At 45.0% G+C, this 24,294-nt stretch overlaps 1 protein-coding gene across 3 annotated transcripts in view; it reads right to left on the bottom strand.

Moving 5' to 3' along the window:
* The window catches only part of NPTN (neuroplastin), a 45,224-nt gene that overhangs the window by 1,904 nt on the left and 19,026 nt on the right, over nt 1-24,294 (bottom strand). For all 3 annotated transcript variants that reach the window (XM_065733652.1, XM_065733653.1, XM_065733654.1), the window contains exons 2-6: nt 20,680-20,851; nt 16,547-16,641; nt 9,541-9,674; nt 8,275-8,548; nt 449-470 (exon numbers count right to left, since the gene is read on the bottom strand). In XM_065733652.1, coding sequence (XP_065589724.1) covers nt 449-470; nt 8,275-8,548; nt 9,541-9,674; nt 16,547-16,641; nt 20,680-20,851 — 697 coding nt within the window. The remainder of the gene's footprint in view (nt 1-448; nt 471-8,274; nt 8,549-9,540; nt 9,675-16,546; nt 16,642-20,679; nt 20,852-24,294) is intronic.

The following is a 24,294-nucleotide window of genomic DNA, read 5'->3' as shown; positions in this document are numbered from 1 at the left end:
GAAAGCACAAAATAAAAAAAAAAATTGACCAACAAGCACAGGAAGGTTTGTGCACAGCACTTGGTTCTCCCTGTGCCCTGACTCCTTCAAATGGCATTTGGCTTTGGCACCGCAGACCTGGCAGACTGCAGTTGTCTTTTCCGCACTGCTACCTGACACCCATCCCAGAACCAACTCTCCCAAGCGCCAGCGATCCAAGCCCAACCTACGTGGGTTTTTAGGCAGCTAGTCCTCAGCCACAAAACAGGCTAGAGATCAACGCAGGGGTTCAAAGAATGTTTCCTGTTTGTTTTTTATATTGCTTTTACTCAGCAATGTAATGCAGAGCACACTGGTCCGTATCAGAGCCTCAGCTTCACACAGAACGTGTCTCTAAAACACTGCAAACTGCCGTAACCCTCAGAATAACCCCAGTAATGTGGATATTTTTTTCTTAAAGCACACTTACATTGGCCCAGCTGGTTCATCATCTACAGCAAGAGTTCAGGAGCCATCCAGGGGGACACAAGGGAAGGAAAGAAGAGAGAGTCAGTGTTTGCACCGCACGCCAACAGAACTGCAAACAGCAAACCCATCTATCTACAGCATTAAAGGCCATTCCGCTCGGTAGTGCAAAGATTCATGAGTTACTTTCAGGATTCAGGTTTTAATGGCAGGTATGTCGCTTCAATGGTTTTAGTTAACACTTTGGATGCTGGTCATGAAGAACTGCAACTGTAGTGGACAGATTGTTGCAATATGGTCAGATTCATCTTGTCCCCAAGTTCCAGTGGTTCAATCTTATAGAAATAGATGAGAAGACAAACCGACATTTCAGTTGTAAAATCCTGCTGTTTGTTTTCTGGGATTCATTTTTTAAGCCATCTTTCAACTGCAGGCGGTTCACGATGGGCATATACACAACAGGGTATATACACCACACGCTCATCTTCCACCATGGGTGACACAGCCTTTTCATTTCCCATTTTTCTCAAGATCTAATTGGAGCATACCAGGTTTGGAGGAGATTGAAGGCTCAGAACTCGATTCAGGTACCCAGTGCAGCCCTCGGATAGCAGCACGCACGGCGTGCGCATCTGAAGAGCGCGCTTCTCACCGCCAGGACAGGCCCCGGTGCTGCGACACCTCCAGGCACAGGCTGCAGCTGGAGGACACTGACAGCCTCGTTCTGCCTGAGCCTCCTGGTGAGAGGCCACAGGAAAACGCTCTCTTTTCAGAATTGGACAAACGAATGCGTGCCGATGCTTGGCATTAGCTCTTTTGCGGCCAATTGAATGTTTTTCAAATTAAAGGAGACCTTATTTTTCCCCCAGTCTGCAGTACAGAAGACAGAAGTGCATTTAAACAGCAGTACAAAGTACATCCAGAAAGTTACGGTAACGCTCCTGCAGAAGTACGTTTTGGGGCACCAATTCACCACCTGCTGTTTTAGCATCCCGTAGTCACCTCCCGCTGGGGGGATTTTTCACAGAAGCCTTTAGAAACTCTCAGCAGGATTCCACAAGGGGCTTGGTGCACATGAAGCAGTTATGGAAGTTACAGTCTGAACAGTGTGGGCATCCGCATGAGCACACGCCAGGAGTAATGTCTGTCAAGTGGGACATTACTCCACCTGTACCTTCAAGGCAACGGATAGGCAAAGCCACTGCTAGCACGGACAGTGACCAGAATGAAAAAATATTTCAACAAAAATAAGGAACTAACCACAAACCAAGAGCTTCACAGCCAAAAAGAACATACTAGCGACACACCAGTGTCCACAGAGGTCCATTACCAGCAACAGTACACTATCAGACAAGATACAGAGAGAACTAGGACTAGTAAGGACGACCAGACATCAATGTGCTGTTGTATATACAGCAGAAATATACAGAGACACATCAGGTACTGGAACACAAAGCACAGCAGAGTGAATCTGGAGGCTCCTTCCGCCAACATCTTTTGATTCACAAAAGATTTCAGAGCAGGTCACTGTGGGGAGCCCGGCACAGACAGTGAGCCCGTCACCCACAGCCCACGCCAGAGTGCTGCCGCTGCCTGTCGGCCTTCAGAGCCTCAGCTCAGCTTTCTACAAGCCTAAGTGACATCTTTGAGAGTTTGTTTTGCTGAACTTCAGTGATAGCAAGCTACCATGTTAGAATACGAGTCCTCTCTCGCTATGAAATAACCGTTCCATCTTCTTGGTGAGGTATTTCAGATGGTGTGTTCATAAGGAATAATAATTCATATTTATAAAGGCTGCCAGCAAAGCGTTTCCCTGACAAAGAGCCAACAAAACACCTATCGGGATGCTTATGGTTACGTGTAAGGCCACCACGTGCCCCATTCCCTTCTACCACCTACACGTGACCGAGGAAAACTTAATTATGCATTAGTTACTACCCCGGTCACCCATATCACTGCTGAAAAAATATCCCTAGTACAGTACAGACAGAGACTGAAACCTCAGCGAAATCAAGGGGCAACAGAACAACAGGAAAAATAAGTACAAAATCAGGTTAAATAAAATAGATTAAAAACAGCAAACTGAAATCCAAATTAGTTGTGAATGTGAATGAAGAAGTTGTAAGAAAAAGTGTTAACATTATGACTTGTGCATTGTATAGACTGAAGCGGAGATTAAACAAACTCCAAAGCATGCAGATCTCTCACTTACCACCATTTTTTAAGGGTATGATGCAATTGAAGGGGGAAAAAAAAAAAAAGAAGTCATAGTAACTGACAAATATCAATATAACTCAAAGCCTTTATGCCAGAAGACCTGCCCTAGAACCCAGCGGCCCTAACCCAGCGGCATTCAGAACGCCTGGCCATCAGAACGCGCCTCCAGCGCGCTGCTTCATTCCATCCCGCAGCTGCGGGGCTCCTGGAACGCTGCCAGGCAAAGCACACCAAACAGAGCCCCCTCCACTTGTCAGGAATTGGCTTTTCCAGTTGGGGAGGGTATCTGCAGCGTCCAGCAGATCGCTGTTTACATAATAAAGCTTAAGGTAGGTATAGCGATTATCTGCTTAGCGTTGCCCTGAAATAGCAGATTTCTGAACTGGAAGAATTGCTACTATCTTTAGCTCATCGGGTACTGAGTGAAAGTAACCAACTCTTGCAGGCAAGATTTCTGGATGTTAGAGCTCTGCAACGATCTACAGTCAGATCAGCTGTACCCCCAGCCACAGAACCGCCTGGAACAGCTCCCAGGCCGAGATGGGGCCGCGCTACGCTCCTCAGACCGGCAGAACGCCAGGCCCACCTTGCCAACCACACGCTGCAGCGTTACTTCAGCACACGGTCAATTACTGCTCAAGTGCTGGTAAGGAGGAACCAGCAGCCACGGCTGCTTCTGCCATGTGCTTCTCACAGTGTGACATCTACAGCTTGCAAAGCAACTCGTCACAGCTACTACAGAGGTTGCTGGGGAATTCTTATATTTAAACCAGCTGAAGATGTTGCTTTCTGGGAAGAGGAAATTGGGCCGTGCTTTGACAAGTGTTTAAGAGGGACATTTGTAAGAATTGAGATGCGCCGTCCAAGTTAAATGAAAGCCCTGCACATCAGGTGTGGATTAACGAGCTTCTCTTTTGCTTCATTAATTACAGGAGCGTGGGAGGGAGGGGGGAGATGTGGTGAGCAGAGGCAGCCATCCTGCTCCACACAGCAAGCCAATAACAGTAGGGCAGTTGCTCTGAGATGGAATGAAGCAGAAGGCAAAGACGACTCTCTGGCCAAGGTTACTTACATCGAACTCGAGGAATTCTGCTCCTGTACCAGCAGCTAACAAATCAGTACCAAGGCCCGCGGGAGCCACCTTCTCTGATTACCACTATGATATGACAGTGCTTGCTTTTAGGTACGGCTCATAGCCACAGCCTCACAACGTGCCCGATCATTTTCTCCCTTGGGGAACTTTAAGTGTGGGAGAGAAAGGTGCGGGTAACAGGCAAAACTAGAAATTAACTTGTTACAAGGTAAACATTTTGTTCTTTCAATTACTTACAGTAATAGCAGGAACAGGGAAAGTCAAGAACAAAAAAAAATGAGTATTAGAAAGAATGTGGGGATGTGGATGGAACTTCTGCACAGCCAGAGCAGAAATGCATTTATGGAAAGTCTTTGCATCAAGCTGGCAAATGTGAAGGGAGGAATGGAAAAGCATGTATCGTAACCCAGGTACCTTATGGCTTTGGACTAAGGAGTATGCAGAATATGGACTTTTCAAGTAAAAACTGTTTACATTCCTACAGGGGAATGTAGCCAAGGAGTTTTTACTTTCTACTTACCCCAGAACACACCCTGTAAAACAGCTTCTTTGCTAATTGTAGGCTAATTTGATCCAACCACAACAAGGAAGAGCGCTTTCTTTAGGGAAGTTTGATGCACTACATTGAGGTCACTCTGGCTGATTACGATGCCTATCAGAAATAAGCAGCTTACGCTATACCACAGAGGAAGACAAAGCTATTTACTCCCTTTTGTTGCCAAAGGAAGTCCAAGCAACTTGCAAGCTGAGCAAAATGCATCAGCAGTCCCCTGCTGGAACAAGTCCTCGCTGTGCATGGTCTCCATGTGCATGCAGTGACCGCCAGCACCTCTGGCCTCGGCATGCCATGGTCATGCAGCTCAGCACCAAAAGCCCCTGGAAGCTGCGTGTCACCCACCCACCCCAACGGTACCAGACCTAGCTGCTCTCCAGAAATGGCACGTGGGCTGCATTGCTTTGCCTCGTGCCAAGCAGGTCCAAGCCCTCCTTCTGAAGTGAGGCAGAAATTCAAGCGCAATCTCCCACCCATTCCTCCTTGCAGCACATAATTTGAATGCAAGATGCTGACTGCAGCCACCCCTCCCCCCATGAGGACAGGAAAGCCCCCAGAACGCAGGCACGAGAGCACGGAGCTGCCCTGGGCGCCCATGCTGCACCACGCAGATGTCACAGGTGCAGAACTTCCTTTTCCTGCTATGCAGCAGCATCCAAAGAAACAGACATCTGAATTATGTGAAGGAGGAAATATCAGCAAAGGAGCTACGGAGCAGCCCTGTTCTGTGGCATGAAAAGCAATTAAACCAAATGCAAAAAGCAAGGTTCATGCACAAACCACCGTCAGGAAATGCCAAAGTTAAAGGACCATCCTCGTTCCTGGGGCAGAGCAGTGCTTACAATGGAGGCCACAGCTTCTGCATGGCTCTGAAACCTGAGTGGCCTCACCATGCAGGTGAGCTGTAAGCTGAGAAGTGCCCCAGGTGTCACCAGGTGCCCAGCACTGTACCCACTCGAGGGAGGTGCTGATGGAACATGGCAACATATAACTTTCAGTCTGGAGAACACAGCAATGAGGGAATTAATTCAATTGATTCTGCTTGGGCTGGGCAGATCAGGTTCCCAAGAGGTCTGGAAAGTACCCCAGGCACTTCCTGGGACAAAAAGATCTTTCCATGCAGCCACATCCCCCACCAAGAACTAGGTGCTTCTGCTCAGCATCAGTTACCCAAAGTCTTTGGGGCATATCTTAAGATTTACTTTTGTTTTCCCTTATTTGGAGAAGCATGCTACAGTTATTATCACTGCTTTCATGTAACTTCTTCAGATACTCTTAGAGTGCCACGAGTAAGTCACCACTGCAGAAGGAAGAGAAGGTGGCTGTATCAGAGGATTCTCTCAGTGAAAAGCCCAGCTGCACACAGGAGACATCCCCTTCGTGGGGAGAAATAACACTTGGGAGTCTGAGAGAAAGGAAAAGAGAACACAGCATCTGCCAAATTATATTTACTACGTAATGTGACGTTCAGACAAGCATCTAATTCATACTCTGTTAGGCACCTCATCAGCTGCTCCTGGGCGTTACTGCCACAGTTCACTGCAGCACACAGAGGCACATGCACTTGTTTGGAAATGCTGAGTTCAAACTCCAGATAGCACCACCACATTGAAACATTAACTTTGGCATTTCATAGCAACGTATTTAAAGTAAGTGACATGAGTGTTTTACTTTGGTTATTCCTGAAGTGTGGAAATCAGCTGACTCTCAATGATTTCTCACACAGGCAGTCACAAAATGCCCTGGCTTCTAGGGTGTTTCCCACCACAGTATCACAGAATGCTTCAAATGCACTGAAGTGCAACACTCTCCAAGGGAATACAAGATTCAAGATAGCTTTTTAGTTAAGATCTTATGCCGATTTTCTCTCTCCATCCAAGCAAACCTAACACATAGACTGTGATATTCAGCATTGAATTTCGTCCTCCAAGAAAGTGGGCAGAGAAAACAGATGGGCACCCCAGAGCATCATCACTCTCCAGGACTCCAGCTGAGCTGCCTTTCAAATAACAGCCAACTGAGCAAGCAACGTCAGTGACCTCAGTTACCTGGCCCATCATCTGGGACAGCTCCATCAGAGATGATGAGCCTGGAATTCTTCAGGTGTCTGGAGAGCAGCCCGACCAGCCAGGAAAACTTCAGCCACAGAACCAAGCCCATAGCAAACCTCAATGCTCCACCTCTTAGTGAAGCTTAAATGCCCTAACACGCTCGTGGCGTTGCAATCTGGTTGAGTCAAAGCCAATTTCTACTGGATTAAGGGCAGTTATGCTGCTTACAGAAAGATTTCCATATTCATTTACAGTTATTGATGCTTTGTTTCAGTCCTAGTGAAACTTCTCCAAGCGAGAGTTTGAGAAACACAGGGAACTATCAACAGCCACCAAGAAACGAGGTGGGATTTTCCCCGGCCATCCTGACACGTCCTACGATTCTGTGATACCAAAGTCAGGCCAAAATGACAGAACAAGAGAGAAGCACAAGAGGACATTTCAGTGCTTCTTTCAAATACGTGTCAAGTTTTCTGGGCTGGCTAAGAACTGCTTTGAGGACAGACTGCTGGCCACAGAAACCCCCTCAGCAACCACAAAGCTATTAGTAGCAGAGGTACATGCATTATGCAGTTTAAATGTTGCTGGCTATACACCTGGGGACAGCCTCAATGCATGCTCTATAAGATGTTAGTAGATGCCACCAAGGTGGTTAAGACCAAAGCTACTTTCCTCTAGGTATGCACTATTTGAGAATTTTTTTTTTTTTAATCTGCTGTGGAAATTGATCCAAGCCTCAGCCTAAATATGAACACTTATCTGCAAGATTTCTTTTTCCACTTGCTGAAACGCAACTTGGGAACAGCGATGTTGTTTTTCCCAAGCTCGACAAGCAGATCGAAGTTTCAGCAGCAATGCTTCCATCCCAAAAGGCAAACGTCTTGCTGAGCTGCTCCCGAGCCCTTGTGCAACCCAACAGCGAGTCGCTGCTGCACAAGCTACAGCACAGCTGCCTCTGGAAGCTATCTGTGGTGCTGCAGGGCTTGTCCAACCCAGGAGAAGCCCAGTGACTCAGTGCTTCCCCGCACTGACTCAGCGTGTTCCCGCTGCAGCACCTGCTCCGTTTGGACACGTCATGTTCCTACAGCGAGCAAGATAGCATTACCAGCTGTTTCTCCCAAGGATTCCTCGGTAAGTTTTCTTGATAAACACTGTAGTAGTAAGCAACTAGGTGTCACTTTAAAGCATTTCTGTCAAAGAGGTTCTTCCAAATACTCATTTTAGCTTCAAACTGCCCCTTTCCCCCCACCAAGGAAGATATGCAGAAGATCAAAAGACAAAACAGACTGTTTGGTACATGAAGCTGCAGCTAATCACTGTTATCAAACCTAATAAGCTAATCTTAAGAAAATACAACTCAGTGGATATTAGTGAGTTTTCAGAGCATTCCTTAAATACGTTACTAATTCAGTTACACACCAAAATAAGAGCCCCACCTCCCTACTCACCCCCTCAAAAACATCACTTCTTCTGAAACATCTGTGGTCTCGATCCCTTGCAGTGTAATGTTTCCTCCCCAAACCTGCCCAGCATCCAATCCAGGCATCGCCAGGGATCAGAGCGTTTCCACGTCTCCCCATGCTGCCCCATGCTCTGTGGAACTGACATGCAGGATTTCACAGCTACTACAGTGGGAAAGAGACGAGGTGACACGAGCCACCTTGTGCAACAGAAGTTTACACTTTACAAGTACTGCTGTAATTCCCCTCCCATCCCACAGTCCAAGGTCCCTGGGGACCCTCTCCACCTCCTGAGTTTAATACTTGGAGAGTGAACAGATGAAGGCAAAGAGCTCAGAGCTGAAAGAACTGTGCTGATGATTTTTCCTGCCACAAAGACCCACTCTGTTCTGCTTCTCCTTCCATAAGTTCGCTTTGCTTTTTGCTCCTCTTACAAGCGGCTCTGAGCACACTTACCGTCTGGGACTTCGTCTGGCCGCTTCCTTTTCTCATAAATAACTATGATGAAAACGAGGATAAAAATTTCTGCCAAGATCCCCAGAAAGGGCCAGAGAGGAGCCAGGTGGCTGCGCACACGCAGGATGGTTGTGACGGACATGGAGCCGATCTGGTTGGTTGCGTTGCACTGGTACTCGCCAGGATCCTCGTTGATCTGTAGGTTCGTGATGCTGAGCTCAGTGTAGTTGTCTTTATTTGAAATAAAGAATCTGCCAGAAGAGTTGTTGATGTCCTGATGAAAGGAAAAAGGTGGAAGAGAAGAGAGAGAGCTTTCGTGAGTTCTGGCAGCACGGCTTTTCATTTCTGCGTCATGGAAACTAGCAGGAACCCAATGGATTCTGGCAAAGAAAGTGCTACTTCAGCACCACAGAGCAGCCTGCTACCAGTGTCCGTTCTGCATCACTCCCTAAAATGAACTGTGCTTCAAGCACGCGTGCAAAACCACTTCAGCTTGACTGACATGCTGTGTTTTATCCATTAACAGCAGCCAGGAAATGCCAGCGGTGGTGATCACATACACAGCACAGGTTAAGACTTTTCTACATGACATTGGATTTTCTTGTTATTTAAGACATGGTGGACTTGTTTTCATACATACTACTCACAGATTTGGGGACAGGGCAGTTTAAAATACTAAACTTTAGGAACGTTCAGAGAACAGGAAATTCAAGGCTTCACAGTTTCCACGTTTGAACAAAGGCTTCAGACTTGGTATATTTAAGGACAAAGTACAAAAGTCTGACCTTCCTGAAACTATGGATTAATTTATCTGATAACTTCCCCAGAAAGAAAGCGTGCAAGGAAGCCTACAGAGAGCAGCTGGGACTCTGGTGACTCACAGCACTGGGCAGGTCACCCATACAGTACTGCCCACAAACACTGAATCATTAACTCATGTATTAATTTTTTCAATCTCTGAATTCAATCATTTTGATCAAATGATTAGCTCTCCACCAGGTCATATGCTAACAAAAAACAGGCAGGCTGAAGGAACCCGGCTTCTCTTCTGTTATTCCAATAGAGGATCAGAATTGGAGCTCACCAGTCTGCTTGCCACATTGGAAAAATACGACCACCTGAAACAGTGGTAACTGCTAAACCCTTCTACCAAGTCTTGCTAGCCCGAGAGTAAGACTGAAAAAGAGCATAGCAAATACAAAGTGGTCGTTTCATTCCTCATCAGGAGGTCACGTGGCAGGATAAAACAAGCCCCCAGCCTCTTACCTCAAACACCCCGTTGACCTTCTTGCGCCACACCCACTCGGGATGTGGGAAGCCCACGGACTTGCAGTACATGAGTGCCTCCTGCCCCTCGTTTTTATTCTCGCTTCGCTTGTGGCCAGTGATGTCGGGGATAGCTACAGAAGGAAACAAAACCTCTGCATTCACACAGTGTTTACTGAGAACATAACTACTTTAAGCTGCTTTGAACAAAGAAGAAACAAGCTCCCTGAGAGCTGCTGCCTTCCCCGCACCAAGCCCACCTCAAAGGAAAGCCGATCCCCATATCTATCCAACCAGCATCTCACATGAACACCTGCAGGAACACCCTTCAGGGAGCAGTCTTGGCACCAAAACTCAGTGATGTGCCAAAAACCCACAAAACCGAGTCTGCTGCACCACTCCTCAGTGCAGGAACAGCAGGAACACCCTCATCCCCCACACGGCTCTATGGGGATCTTCAGCTTCGAAATTGAGCTGTAGGGGATTCTGGTTACAACCTGCCTGTTGTGTCAGAGCTCTGCGCCGATTCTGTCTTAGCACAAAGTTCTGAGTGCTGGATCGGGCCGCTGTTTCTCGCAGCGCAGTTGGAGATGTGGGCCACAAACATGCCATGACACGTAGCGTGCTTGGTGCAGCTCACAGTGATGCTGCAGATGGGAATCTGGCACGGGGCAAAAGTCAAGGTCTCCCCAAGAGAACAGTCTGATCCGGCACATACACAAATACCTACTGCAACAAACATCTAGACAGGGGGCGACAGGGCTATAACCAGCAAACCACAGCCCTACCCATCAGCTGAGGGTACTCTGATGGCTCTATAAATAATGCCCCCTCTGCTCCCTGTGGCAGGCTCCATGCAGCAGCCCGCTGCAGCCTAATGCCTCACGAGGGATTACACTGGATCAATGGAGTGCCTGACCTGAACCTTTGCTTAAGCAGATGGCTTTGGTGCCGTTGTGACCACCTTTAAAGCCCATTCGCTTTCTAGCTTGCTAATTACGCCACACGTGGCCTGCAGTGTGATTGCTGGATGCTGATCTGTTAATCTAGTCAAAGTCCAAGCTCAGAGCACCAGGAAAAGACCCTGAGCACTAGAGTTTATCCCAAAGGGCTACTCAAGCCAAGTTGCCTTCACCGCTGGCAAACCCCAAAGACAGGGCTGGGGAGGGATCGCGACTTCATGACAGCTCATCTGAACTGCGAGTCACGAGAATTAAGCAACATCTCAGCTCTGACATACTGCAAAGCAGAGACAAGCAATAGCTCTTGTGCAACCGGGCAGCAGCAGCTGGATGTGCCCTTCCCAAAAGTTAGCCCACAACTCTGGGAAAACGTTTGACACGTTACACGATCATTAAGAGAAATGGTACCATCTCCTTGTAGGATGATATGACAGCAAAGGAAGTACATCATCAAGGCCCGGAAGGATCCTCACGAATGCCTTTGCTAACAATCTCCAACACCCATGACCAAAGCAGCAAGAAGGGTGGATGAAGCCAGACAAATGCTGTCTGAATGCTAACCAGTTTTTACATCAAAGATCTCAAAGCAGAACATCAATCAGCTTTAGGGTTAAGCATGCTGCATTACATCTTCAGCGCATCTAGCATCAGTAAGCAGCCACACTGCCCTTCCAACACACTGCTCAGGTAAGCTCAGTGGCTTCCCTATGGCTTTGCCTGCTGAGGAGGATAGAGAAAATGGAAGGCTGGACGAAGCGGAGGGCAAGAGACAAAGCAGTGGCCCCAAATTCAATTCTCAAAGGTTGCCAAATTCCTCACATTAGGGAAGAAGAGGGTTCACCAGCTCGAAGCAAAGCCCCACGCAGCCTCCACTTGACAGCACTCGAGTTCCTGCTGCTGTCTCCCAGCAGAAGAGGCTGCAAGCAGAGCAGTGCAGGGGACAAGGTGCAGCTGGCCCACTTTTTCTATGAGAAAGAGACCTTTCTAGGACATGGTAACTCGTACTGCAGGGTGACCCAGCATTCTCCCACAGCTGGGAGAGAATTTTATTTAAGAGGACATCGTTGCCAGGTTATCCCAATGACAGTGTAAGTGACAAGAGCACCTTCTGCCTTCTTGCTGGGCGCAGTTACGCAGCAGCCATTTCCAGCTCTGCTAGGACATGGACTATTTTTGTACAGTCTGAAGGGAGCATTACACAGAATATTAATATTTCAGGGCATCTGATGCTAGTCAGTTTCAAGCTATGGCTGAGACATTTCCAGTACTTATTCTCTCAAAATGTTTGGCTAATTGCCTTCTGCTGTACAAACTACATTTAAAATATCACTGCAGCTGACCTCAATCACAGATTTAGCAGCAGAGCAGCCTTTTCCTACAAAGCTTTTCTATTCGAGGTTTTCACCATCCTGCTGCAATGCCAGTATCACACGAAGCACAGAACGAAGCAAATTTTGTTCATAAAAGATTTAGATGTCACTTCAGCTTTTATGCAACAGCATTCAGCAAAATGCACACATGGGCACAGTCTGCTGTGTCAGGTCCCACGTCACTGCAACCAAGCTAACATCCCTAAGAAAGGAAAACAAGGACTTGAACTCTTTCATCATGAAACTGGGAAAAAGCAATACTGAAAATCTAAAGACCAGTCTGAAGCAGCTTAAGAGAGCACAAAAACAAGGAGAGATAGTTTAAGCTAAATGAACCTGGAAATACTTAAAACAAACACAAGTTTAGTCACTTTTAAAACAAGTGATCTCTTTGTAAGCATCACTCTTTTGACAGATGCAGCACACTTATCAACAGAAAGAAATTCTATGCTGAAGTACACACCATGCCCTCCAACCTCAGGTACACAACAGGCACCAAACGTACTCACCAGCACCTCCAGTACAGCTATTTATTTATTGCTACAGGGCATGCAATGCAAACCTCTTCATATACTGAGGATTTCAGTCCTTCATTTCCAAGTATTTTCAAGATATTTGGCTAGCATTACTCAAACAGAGAGGAGGACTAACACACCTAACAGCTGCAGAACTATGTCCCAGATAACAGAATCATTTCAAGGCTTTCCATTAAGAGACAAAACTAAAGCAAGGCCAAAAGCACCTAAAAATATTCTTGCACGTAAACACTATTACGCTGTATAGGTGACCTAGTAAAAGGAAGTGTTCCTGTTCTGCATTACAATTCAAACCTACATCTAACCTTTATAATCTGGGTGGAGAGCAGGGACACCAGAAGTACTACAACATGGGAGAACGTGACGTGCATTCTTCTTTTCCTGTTTATGACTGCTTTAAGGTGCAGTTGTGCTGAGAGAATGCCCAATTTCTTCATTCCTTTCTGGTGGAGTGTTGTGAAATGGCTGCAGAGATTTCATAAGGCAGTCAGGACTCAAGAAACCAAGAGCTTCCAAGGCTGCTAAACAACCAGTGGTTTTCCAACATGTGGCCTGGGCTGCACGAAGAGCACAGCTCACGTTCAGGGTACCAGTGTGAAGCCAGAGCCTTTGGCACAGTTACTGTGAGGGGTACAATAAGCATTGGGCCAAATGGGTACATTTTATGTTCTTACACTGCTCAGAGCACTCTGCTGGGAAACAGCAACTAGCAGGGGACAACAGAAGATCAGGGTGCAGAAGAAAGAATGGATAAGAAAGGAGGCCAGAAGAATGACATCCTGATGGTAGAAAGGACAGGAAGGCAGATGCTGCCCAACAGTCACACTACATCGATATGTTTTCTGGTGCTTGCACAGCTTCAGGGCAGCTGGAGGGGACTGGAAGCATGCTCTTCACCATCTGGTTCTCAGTACTGCTTTTCTGTACAGGACACTGTGGTTTGCAGAGCAACAGCAGACAAGAAAAACTTGTTTCTACCTCCTTCTCCAGAATTCTTGATAACAGCAAACAGACTGCAGAGAATTCATCCAGGAGTTGCACTGCTTGTTTTTAATCTTCCAGCGTTCAGTTCCCGTGTTACAACACCACTACAGAAGCACTGCAGGTACTTCAACGGGGCAGCTAAAAAGCCTACGTCCAGACAGCAGTGCTCATGTTTCTGTGCTCCTGTCTTCCTACACAGCACTTGGGGAGATTAAGGAAGAAAACAGGCAACATTACATAAAAGGCAAATGGCACTGGTGTACCCTGGACTACATCTGCTAGCGAGGCGCCTGCTAGAGTTGTTCTCAAGTTGTCAGAAAGTCACTATTTTGGTCCACAGGCACTCTTGTATTCAGGGCCATCTTTTCTATGTGCATCAGCACATCAGAGCTGCAGTACCAATTACAAGCAGCAATTAAGTGAGCAAATCTGTCTACAACTGCTTGTCCACAAATGCTTTCAAGGGCCACACGTGCAGACAAGCATTAAATCAGAGCATCTGCACAGCCAAACAAGATCTGTGCATCGCTGACACATTCCACATGAACAACCAGTTAGCATCTCCATGCTCCAAGCAGTACAAGCATCAGACTGATTTGATAGCTAGAACTGCTTTAGCACAACACATAGAATATTTATACCCACCTGCAAGAATCATAAAGGACATTGCAGCTGGGATGGATGTGATTCAGTTTTGTATCTGAGAGAATATATGTGATACCATATGCGTTTAGCTGTATGGCTCTTCCAGGAGCAGTAACTTACAAGTATACTCTCTAAACAGAATAAATTTACCTGCACTGCTAGGACTGCAGGGAGTTTACAAAGTTGACTTTAACTTGTGCTCTGAGGGCAATCCCAACGTATCACTACACCAAGTCTCCATGTAACATAAGGCAGACATCAAAGGCACTTCCACTTCACCAGGATACATACATTCCAGCCTCCAACTTGCTTTGCAGACGACTTGGGAAGGCACTGCCCACTTCAGACAACCTCCATACTTCTGCCAAGGAGGAGCTGGAGAACAGCTTCACCAAGTCCTTGAGTTTCATCAGCTCAACAAGATGCAGGCATGATGCCTCCAGAGTGGTGCTCGTTAACTTTTAACTGATGACTACTCATTTGTGTTTAAACATAAATTACCTGTGAAAAGTGGCTAGGAGGATTAATTATCATTCTCCTCCTGCCCTTAATGCCAGCAGTTCAATCAGACACATTGGCTTCTCTTTCTAGAATCTTCAATCCTCTGTCCCTACGTAAACCCCTCTGCCACCGGATGGCAGAGAAGCCTTAAGCCAAAGGTTTCCCAAAGGTCCTTTGACAGATTACACAAAGCTGGAACGGGTCTTATTCAATCCATTATCAAAGCTGTACTTCCTGACTCTGGAAGCAGTTTGCCACTCCTAAAAGCAGCCGAGAGAAGGCAGAAAGGACTAAGATATTAATTAAGATGCTGGAAGATTCAGAAACTACAATGCAAGAGAAGAACACAAAAAATTTCATGTGCCCAACACTTCTTAAGCCAACAAAAACTTGAGGCACTTTCACAAGAACACATTCTAGTGTTTCTTCTTCTTGGTGGAGGTATTGCATCATGCTGGGTATATCTTGAAAGATTATTATATGCAAGAGCATTAAAAAACATTTTAAAATCAAGATAGGAAGTCAGCAAGCTTATCTTAGTGCAACATCAACCAGATTGCTTATTTATCTGGCAATATTTATACTAACAGTTTCCTCGGGAAGATAATTCAAGAGACTTTATTTCTCAGGAGGGAGATTCATAATAATATTACTGTGCACTGTCATGTTGCACAGACTGCTGAATTAGTCCCACTTCCTCACTTCGGATTCAGGAACCTGCCCTTGCAGTATTCAGCAAGGCACCAGAAACTCCCAGGGAAAAGGTTTTAGCTTTTGCTACTCATCTGTGGTGCCCAATTTAAACAGGCAGCGGACGCAGCGTAGATGAGAACGTGCTGCACTGCCAGTGCTGGGATGCTAAGGAAAAGCCAAGCACTCTCCTTCCCACCACAGCTTCTCCAACAGCACAAAGGAAGCTCTATGTCTGAGCTAGGGATGTAACAAAGATGGTAAATAACACTCATTTAAATTCCAAACAAATTTACAGTACACTATAAAACAAGCATTAGCCTAACCCCAGACACACATAGGCTGGTTGCAAGAACTCTTAATCACCTTTCTGATTGATCCCATCTGTGTCTGGCTAACAAAGCTGCTATAATACATCAATTCCATCTTACCAGAGGACGTAAGGGGAACGCAACCACTGCACAGCAGTGACCACAGCCACACGTCATCCATCATTCCCACAGTTATCTGTGCAACAAACTGAACAGCAATTTAACACTGTACAGAACACTACCATCACCATGTTAGCCCTTTTTTTATTTTACATCTCCGACATTATTCATTTGTTCAAAAACTACAGCAAGCCTCTGTGCAGAGAGGACATCTGCATCTCGAATCCTTCAGTCAACTTCTGTGATTTCCAGCCAGCCATAATTTTAGGGTCCTGAAGATTTCAGAAGAGAAACAGCATGCAGAAGACAAAAAAAGAAAGAAATAACAGCATGCATGAAAACAGAAAACCCCAATCTGGTATAGGGCATCTGCCCAAACTGGCACCCAGACTTCCCCTGCAGTTGGAACGGTCTCCAGACAAAAGCCAATAATACACCAGATCCAAGCTGCCACGTGCGAGATGCTGGTTCTTACTTCTTCCCCATTCAGGAACAGACAAACTCAAAGTACACCGAGTTCACTCAGGAGGCCTCGTTCACTACCAGAAACAGGAAGGGAGTCACGGCTGTCTTTCCATGAACGCAGACAGCAATCTCCTTCTGCTGGCCAGGCACGCTCTTTCACCACAGCCAGATTTGCCAAAGGAGCACAGAAGCACAAACTGGAAGGCATCTCAGTGGCCTCCATGAGAGCAATGTTCATATTCCTGTATTGGTGAGATCTTACCTCTGGTGAAATTATAGCCATAGACTGGATAAAGGCTTGTTTTCACAAGGAAAGACGAAGTAAGCTGTCTTGTACGGACACCAAGTGCCAGAGGCAGTGAAAGCACTTCTCTTTCAAGGGAGAGAAAACAAAAGAAAGCAACAATAACAAAAAAAAGTACCTCTCACTTCTATAGTGGCGTTGGCTACAGGAGAGTTTGAGAACACAAACACGCACAAGTATTCCCCCGACTCTTCTGCTCTGGGCTTCAAAATCCTACAGACAGGGAGAGAACACACGAGCTGTGTTAGATACGGTGTCAGCAACCAAAAATGAGCAGGCTAGGAATGCTCCCTCCATACACACTTTCATCTTTTAAAGAACACAGCTGTTAATTTCAACTTATTCTGTGTATTGTAGAGGTGTGTCTGTTCTAAATAAATGATGTCTTTTGCCCACAAAAAGAGTGAGCTGCAGCCTGGAAAACCAGTATTAACCGAGCTGGAGAAGCTGCATTTAGTTTGAAAGCAAAGGAGGAATCTGAGTGTTGCTCAGTGTGTTCCTCCCTACAGCCTACATGGAAAATAGGTAAGTCACATTTCTCTAGCTGTGTTGAAAAGAACTGTTGCACACCCAATTGGAAAGTGATAAACTATCAAACAATCGAAGTTCATGCTGTCATCTCATGTCGTTCTTTTTTTAATAGCTTGTATGAGACTGCTCCATTGATAGTTTTCCCCGAGCCAAAGTACGGGTGGAAAACCTGCAGAAGCTGGTCAGCTCATGAAGCAAGGTGCTGAAGAGCAACCTACTGCCTCTTGGGAAATGTCCAGCAAGAAGAGGTAAAAACAGATGCAAGTCGACCAGAAGAAAACTGGAGCTGCAGCAAATGGTACAGTAAAATTCCCTTCTGAAATGGTGCTAACTCCCAGCTCACCACCTTTTGCTGTCCTTTGAAAAGCTTGTGGAAATCAACTTCAAAGCTACATGTGTATGTCCAAATATTTATCAACAAAAGACATCTTGGAGCAGGGAAACACACTGCTGAAAGGACACACAGAGCCTACATCTCCATAATGAAGAAACTCAGTATTACTGGAGTTCTCCCCGGTGCTCCAAAAGGCTTAAAAACAAACAGACCGTGAAGTGAATAGGACACAGGTGCACAGAAATCCCAGAGAAGAGCACTGTAACCCAAGAATTTAACTGCACGTGGAAACTGCTTAGCCACATGGAAAAAGCTGCCCAGTCTGACACTATGCTCTCAACTCAAGTCTCCACTGGTTTTAAACAGTGACTTCCCAGAACTGCCAGTGGAAATTAAAGTTACTTATAAACTTTATGTCTTCCAGATGAAAGTAATACTTGCTTTGAAGAGTCAGAAGTAAAGACTACCTCGATGATAAAGTATGATCAAACATCAAAGCCATAATGGCAATCTAGCTGGCAGCAGGGCGGATGGAAAAGAACTGGCTCTGAATACCAGCACACCGACACTGCCAGCAGTCCTCACCCAGCTGCCGTGGCAAAACCCTACCTGTGGATTTCCAGCACAAAGCTGCCATAAAACTCAAGGCGGAATGCAGAGAACGTCTCTGTTTCCGTAACTGTCAAAGGCTCTAATATTTAAGCAAGTGTACTCTGCTCACTATTTTTTTAATCAATTTTTAAGAGGTGAAGAAAAACAGCATTTGTTGTTGTTGTATATAAGCTACATTATTAGGAGTGAAACTATGGCAGTCTCCAGAAGAGCTTTATTGATTTATGGCATCGCTACAAATGTACAGTGATACAGCTGACAAGCTTTAAAGACAGACAGAAGCCTGAAACAAGTCCATTGAGCCAACAGCCCCCTGCCCTGGGGCTTCAGGGAGAGCCCAGCTTTTCATCGCCACGGACTTCTCAGCAGATAGCAAAGACATTTTCTTTGGTTTCCCTCTGTAATCTGTTACCCTGCCCTGAATTAACTGATGAAGAAAGAATTCAGCACCTCACTCTTCATCTATGTTTGTAGTTTAGAGGAGTATTTTCTAGAATTAAAGCACGGGATGACCAGCACAGGATGACTAACACCACTTCCAGGTGGTTCCTGCTGTTTAAAACAACACACAATTTTTCATTAACATTGCTAATTAAAAAGCCATCTTTAAATCTGGGCTTTCCTACTATAGCTGCCTTCCAACAAGAGCAGCTTTATCAATTTTGAAAGAAGAATCAGGAAAGACATGTTTTCTGCTGTTCTGTAGAGCAGGAATCTGAAGGTGAGAGGTTTAACCTACAGACTGAGGCATTCTGCCTCAGAAGTTCTGAGCACTGAAGTTCAAGTGCTAACTACATTTTATAGCAAACTGACACACATCAGTGGTTGAAACACTAGAAACAAAAAGCTTTTTGTAAAAGGACAATGAGTATAACATGAGCAATTAATTATGAAGTAAATACTCAAGATAAATAACTTCTCAACTATTACTATTTTGACACTGCTTCTATTAATCCTCACTCATATAATTTGAGTATTTCTGGATCTGAAAAACAAACAGAGCAAACTAGAAATTAATGAACACATCGATGCAGTTCAGAAATGCCTCAGAAAGCCTGAAAACACAACATGCAGTAAAGCAATCTATAAAGGAGCAGAAGTTCAACATTACATTTCAAACATTACTTTACCACATTCTCAAGCTGCCCCAGTGATTGCTTTACCACACCCTCATTCACTGAGAACAAGGAAAGTTTTAAGTCCACTCACCTTACTCCTTCAGGAAGTGGAAACTCCAAATAATTTTACTTGACGTAGAAATTCAGAAGGAAAAAAAAAAGAGCCCTAGCTTGGAACAGATATTAGAGAAGTTAACCTAGATACATAGCTTCTAGTAACCTGCGAGCTTCCATAATCCCGATGCAATGTGCCTTTTGCATCACCCCAGCTGGTGCTTTTGTACAAGCCTGCTCACCAAGTTCAACTCCAGATAAAGCAAAGCCTTTAAACCTCAGACACGGCACTAAATGTCACAGTATGTGGTTATGCATCTAACAGCATCTGCTCACAGAACTAGGGTTTTTAACTGCAAACACTGAGCAAATAATGCTAGGTGGGCTGCAGTGGAAAGCAAAAAGGAACAGCGTGAACCCAGCTCTGTCAAATTAAGTGCATCTTCCATAACTTCGTGGGTGAACTTTCACTTTGCTAATGCAGTGAAAACCTTGAGTATTCCTTAATTCTGTGCCATTTGTGCAGTAAAGAGCCCACAGACCTGTGGCAAAGACAGAAGTCAGGAGAGTGCACTGGCAGACAAGGCACAGTACACCAGATGCCCTGTAATACAGCAGGCCTTACCCAGACACAAGCTCCTATTGCTGGCGCCTCTCACAGCTAAACAGGAGTCTCAAAACTGGTCTTGCTTCTCCAAAGAGAGATACCACAGGTGGTTAAGATGATCCCTAAGTGCTTCCCAATTTAGCCTAGCGCTGAACAGAAGGTTGTGCTTGAGATCCATTCTAGCTCCAAGAGAAGGAAATGAAAGCTCGGGAGGGAAAAAAAGCAAGGAAACCACATGCACAAAGCAGACCTCGGATGGCATCACCGAACATGTTCTGGATGCTCTCATAGACTGCACGGCAAGAAAGTCCCACTGCAGGAATGCTGAAAGCCTGGAAGGATTTCTGCTCCATGCAAGCTAGAGAAATGAAAGAGCTGACCACATACATTCTGTTCTCCCCTGGAACACACACACGGAACACATTAATGCTGAAAATACGGATATACTGACAAGCAGCATGTGATAGTGCTCTGCTGGCTTAGTCAAGATTTGGTATCATTTCAAAGTACCGCTCTGACAACACTCAGAACAGTCCTTCACATTCAAGGTCAGAAAATGACTAAACCAGCTGACTGCTGCAGTGATTTATTCCTGTACAAAGAAGCACACGGCTGAAAATTCATCTTCATTTAGCTACAACAGGAGAGATGAGAGCACAATATACCAGCAGGGAAGGAAAGCTAGACTTGGTGTCTGCACCTATATCCATGTGCTAAAGATACTTCAGAAAAGAGGCAGGAGTTTAGAGGGAAATGACCGCCTATAATAACAAATCCTACTGTGTGTTGTTTTGGACGTTACATTTCTATGACCCAGACAGGATGGCTGTGCTATTCCAACACTATTCACAACCAAGCCCCTAATGCAGATTTCTATGACCACTGAGACACTGAGCCAGGCACCCAGGAGTCCCAGCATCTCAGCAGCTATTCCAAAGCTGCAATAATTTTGGCATTCTCCAACATAACACAAGATTATTCCCAAAGAAACTTACTTGTATTCTGTAGTGTTTGAGGTTTTTCTAGTGCCAGGAATCTCTTCTCCATTCTTCACCCAGTAGCTGGCAGAGAGGGGGCTGGGACTGGTGGTGAGGTTACACTGCAGCGTGATGGCAGCCTGACCATAAACTTGGATGGTTACATCCTCACTGGCATTGATCCTTGGCTCTGAAAAAAGGGACATATTAAGTAGCAAGAAATCTTCACTGGCAGCTGTGCCACACTAGTCTAAAATTCAAAGGGGGCAAGGGAAAGGAAAAGAGACTACACAAGGAATGTCACTGCACTAATTTGGGAGACATCAAGGAAGTCACAAGAAAGCAGCTGACCACTAGAGCAAAGGCAACACCTTATGGACCAGCTCCCCTATATAGGAAAAGAAAAAGCATTCATTTTAGTTGGTAACACTGCTACAGGTTTCATTGCAACTCAATAATTTTTACACACTGATGAATGTAAAATGGGTAAAAATATGTTCCAAGAGTATACACATGAAATCAGATGTTCCTTTGGAAGCATCTTCAACCTGGCTATTGCTTGACCTCTCTGCTTGTGCTGAGGTTTAAAACAAGGCCATTTCCTACACAGAACAGCCCTCAAAGGCATGTCTTCCCAGTAATACTTCACTAACAGAAAACACTAATGGCTACTTAAGAAAGCTATCCTGTCTGCACCCACCCATCTTTCCACACCAGACACGAGCATCACTCTGCATCTATAAAACCATACAGAGCAAGCAAGCAAAGTTATATGTGATTAAGCTTCAGATGGAGAGCAACTTCTGTATAAGGAAATGAGATCAAACACCCACAGAATAAGACAAGTCTGAAGAAGAATGGCTGAAAGCAGGTCTTAATGCTTGAGAATAAAATATAGGAACACACACTATGATAAAACTGGAATCAGGTTTCTAAAGCAATCTGAACAATAAACATTTATGATAGAAAAAAGTGAGTCTCATTTCAGAGACCACATGTGTGGCATTCTTTGCTGGCTGCAGCAGGGCTTATAGCTGGCTTCAAGCATTCACTTAAATAAAACAGAACAGGATGACAGAGCTTAAAGGGAATTCAGCAATTATTTCTATTAGACTTCTGAAAATACCTTAATTTGTAATGAGGCAAGAGCCTCTTCCTCTGCAGTTGGGTCAGCAGTAAAGTGCAGGATGGTAAAGAAGTTGGCCAGTAATGAATGTCTCAGTGATTTCTGCATGCCATCAAAGGATTTTTAATTGTTTTCCTTTTTTGCCCCCCTTTGCCTTACCATGAGGTACTTGGAATACAAGTTTAGTCATACCCGTGCAGCCTTCTGGATGCTTCTCTGCCAAGTACTTGGAAAACATTAAATGGAATGAGAAGTGGAATATAACAGTCCTGTCCGAAAACATTGTCTTTTCCATTGCATAAAGCATTCATTTATCCAACACAATGCTTTGATTATTGCCCAGAGAGGCAGGCATAGAAAACCTTCAACCTTCTGAACACCTGACAGCCATCTGGAAGCTCTGTATCTTCTTTCCTCCTTGTTTTGATGGGCAACCTACAGATTTTAAAGCTATCTCAATTACAACTCTTACTTAACTGTGGAAAAATTGCAGCTACTGTCCTTTTTCCTAGGGAAATCAGGAAGTTAAAGACTGAATAGAAGGGTTTTGGCAGTGGCAAACTCCTGCCTTTTGTATTCTGTTGGTAACGGACCACATCAGGACAGCTCTTATGATTCTACACTGATGAAACAAAGCATACAACTACTTCTGCTAACTCGCACCCATTCTTACCTATCTCAGCTAACCCACAGCATCCCAAACCACTCACAGTTGTCTCAAGTCAGCTTTCCTGGGGCCTTTCACATCCAACCTGCATTTTTTTTTTTGAAGTGCAAAAGATGACTGGAGTCAAATGCAGTCTCATCTATGTCTTTTACCTGCATATGTATTATTTAAACTTGTGATAACTGAAAGCACTCGGGCAATTCTAACTTCTTTTTGTTCTGTAAGACAGACTGTACATGGAATATTACTGGACAGTGACAATCAGACAAAGATGTCCAACTGAAAGTACGTGATGCAAGAGCTATTTTCACACATCTATCATTCACACTTTGTTTTATGTAAGATCTGGTTGTAAAATAAAGACATCCGTAAGTGAAATTCATTATCCAAATTCGTAATGAGATTGAAGCCAGATCTAGCTCTTGGGTGCTAACTGTCAAAACTAAGTCACACTTGACTTCTCAGTGAGAAGAGGTTGTGCTCTTTGGATCCGGTTGACGTTCTCTTTCCATGGTACTGATGTCAAATAAGGCCAACAGCAAACTGGGCACCATCAGCTGGAGATGGCAGCACTGTTCAGCCACAACGCCTGATCCAGGGACACGCTGTGTTCACACACAGAACAGCTGCTGAGACATTTGGGGTAGCATCAGATGCGATGAACCCCATCTGCTTGGAAGTCAGCTTCTCCCCATATCTGCTTCCAGCAGGGACACGCAGGAGTTGGATATCAAAGCGCTGTCTCCCAGACAACAGTGGGTCACATCTCTTAACATGAAGCTTCACAGAGCAAAAGCATTAAAATATTCAGTTCAATACTTTTTCCCCCACATGTAAGCGTGAATAAAACAGAATTGGAATAATTATTCCAGTCACAAGGCACTTAGCAACCAAGTCATGAAACACACTCCAGAATTAGCAGCACCAGATGCAAGGAGATGACATGAGCTGGGGAGGAAGATGAGAGGTTAGCCTTCAGTCTCCACAGTAGGTTAGTTTCAATGGCCTGAGAGAAGAAAAACCTACTTTCCATATGGAGACATCTTCAGAGCAATTCACTCCCAAGTGACGTGGCCACCATCACTGACATGTCATATGAAAAGGAGTTTCTCCCTCTCTGTTACTAGAGCTGACTGGACTACACCGAGACGAGAACAGACAGCAGGGACTGGCCACATTCAAGAGGAACTAAGGGTTTCAGTTAAGGGGGCATTCCAGCAGTTGTTGCTTTCTGCAAAACAAATGTTGTTGAGCTTTGTCTTAAAGCAGTATAATTTGCTAAATTTACTCAGCTGTTGCTACTGGAGGCAATGCAAGCAATCTATAGACTAAGTCCTTCTGGACTTGAACCTCAAAGGACAAAAGAGGGAGCAAGCACTAGGACTGAAAGTCGAGCAGCTTTCAGCTCAACAACCCAATGACACTTCCATTTGCCAAGTACACCCATTGGGTTCACTGTTTTTCCATGTGCATTGATGTTGTTTCCATTTCCCAGGGGGTTCTCTGATCCAGGCCCATGTTGCAGATTTAAGTTGCTTTGCCTTTAACTCATTATGTACTTGCTTTATCTTGTTAGCAAACAAGGATTATCATCTATCATCCTACACAAAATGAAAGAGGGTCCCTTCTATACCGGTTCTGATGATATAAGTTTCCAAACCCACCTAGCACTGGCTTTAAAAGCCAGCCAAAGGCTGAAAGGACTTGGAGCTATAGGCACCAGAAAGCAAATCTGTGTCAACTATATTTTCTGCTTTTGCAAGCTTTCCACTGCTAAAAGTCAAGTTCTCAGATCAAAATTGTTTAGCAAAGTTTATTACTTCAACGTTGGAGGAGGGAT

The sequence above is a fragment of the Cyrtonyx montezumae genome, unplaced genomic scaffold, assembly GCF_038088225.1.
Source record: "Cyrtonyx montezumae isolate F1298 unplaced genomic scaffold, pur_monq_1.0 scaffold_17, whole genome shotgun sequence".
Taxonomy (NCBI): Eukaryota; Metazoa; Chordata; class Aves; order Galliformes; family Odontophoridae; genus Cyrtonyx; species Cyrtonyx montezumae.
The sequence above is the reverse complement of the archived record's forward strand: the minus strand, read 5'-3'. Positions and strand labels throughout refer to the sequence as shown.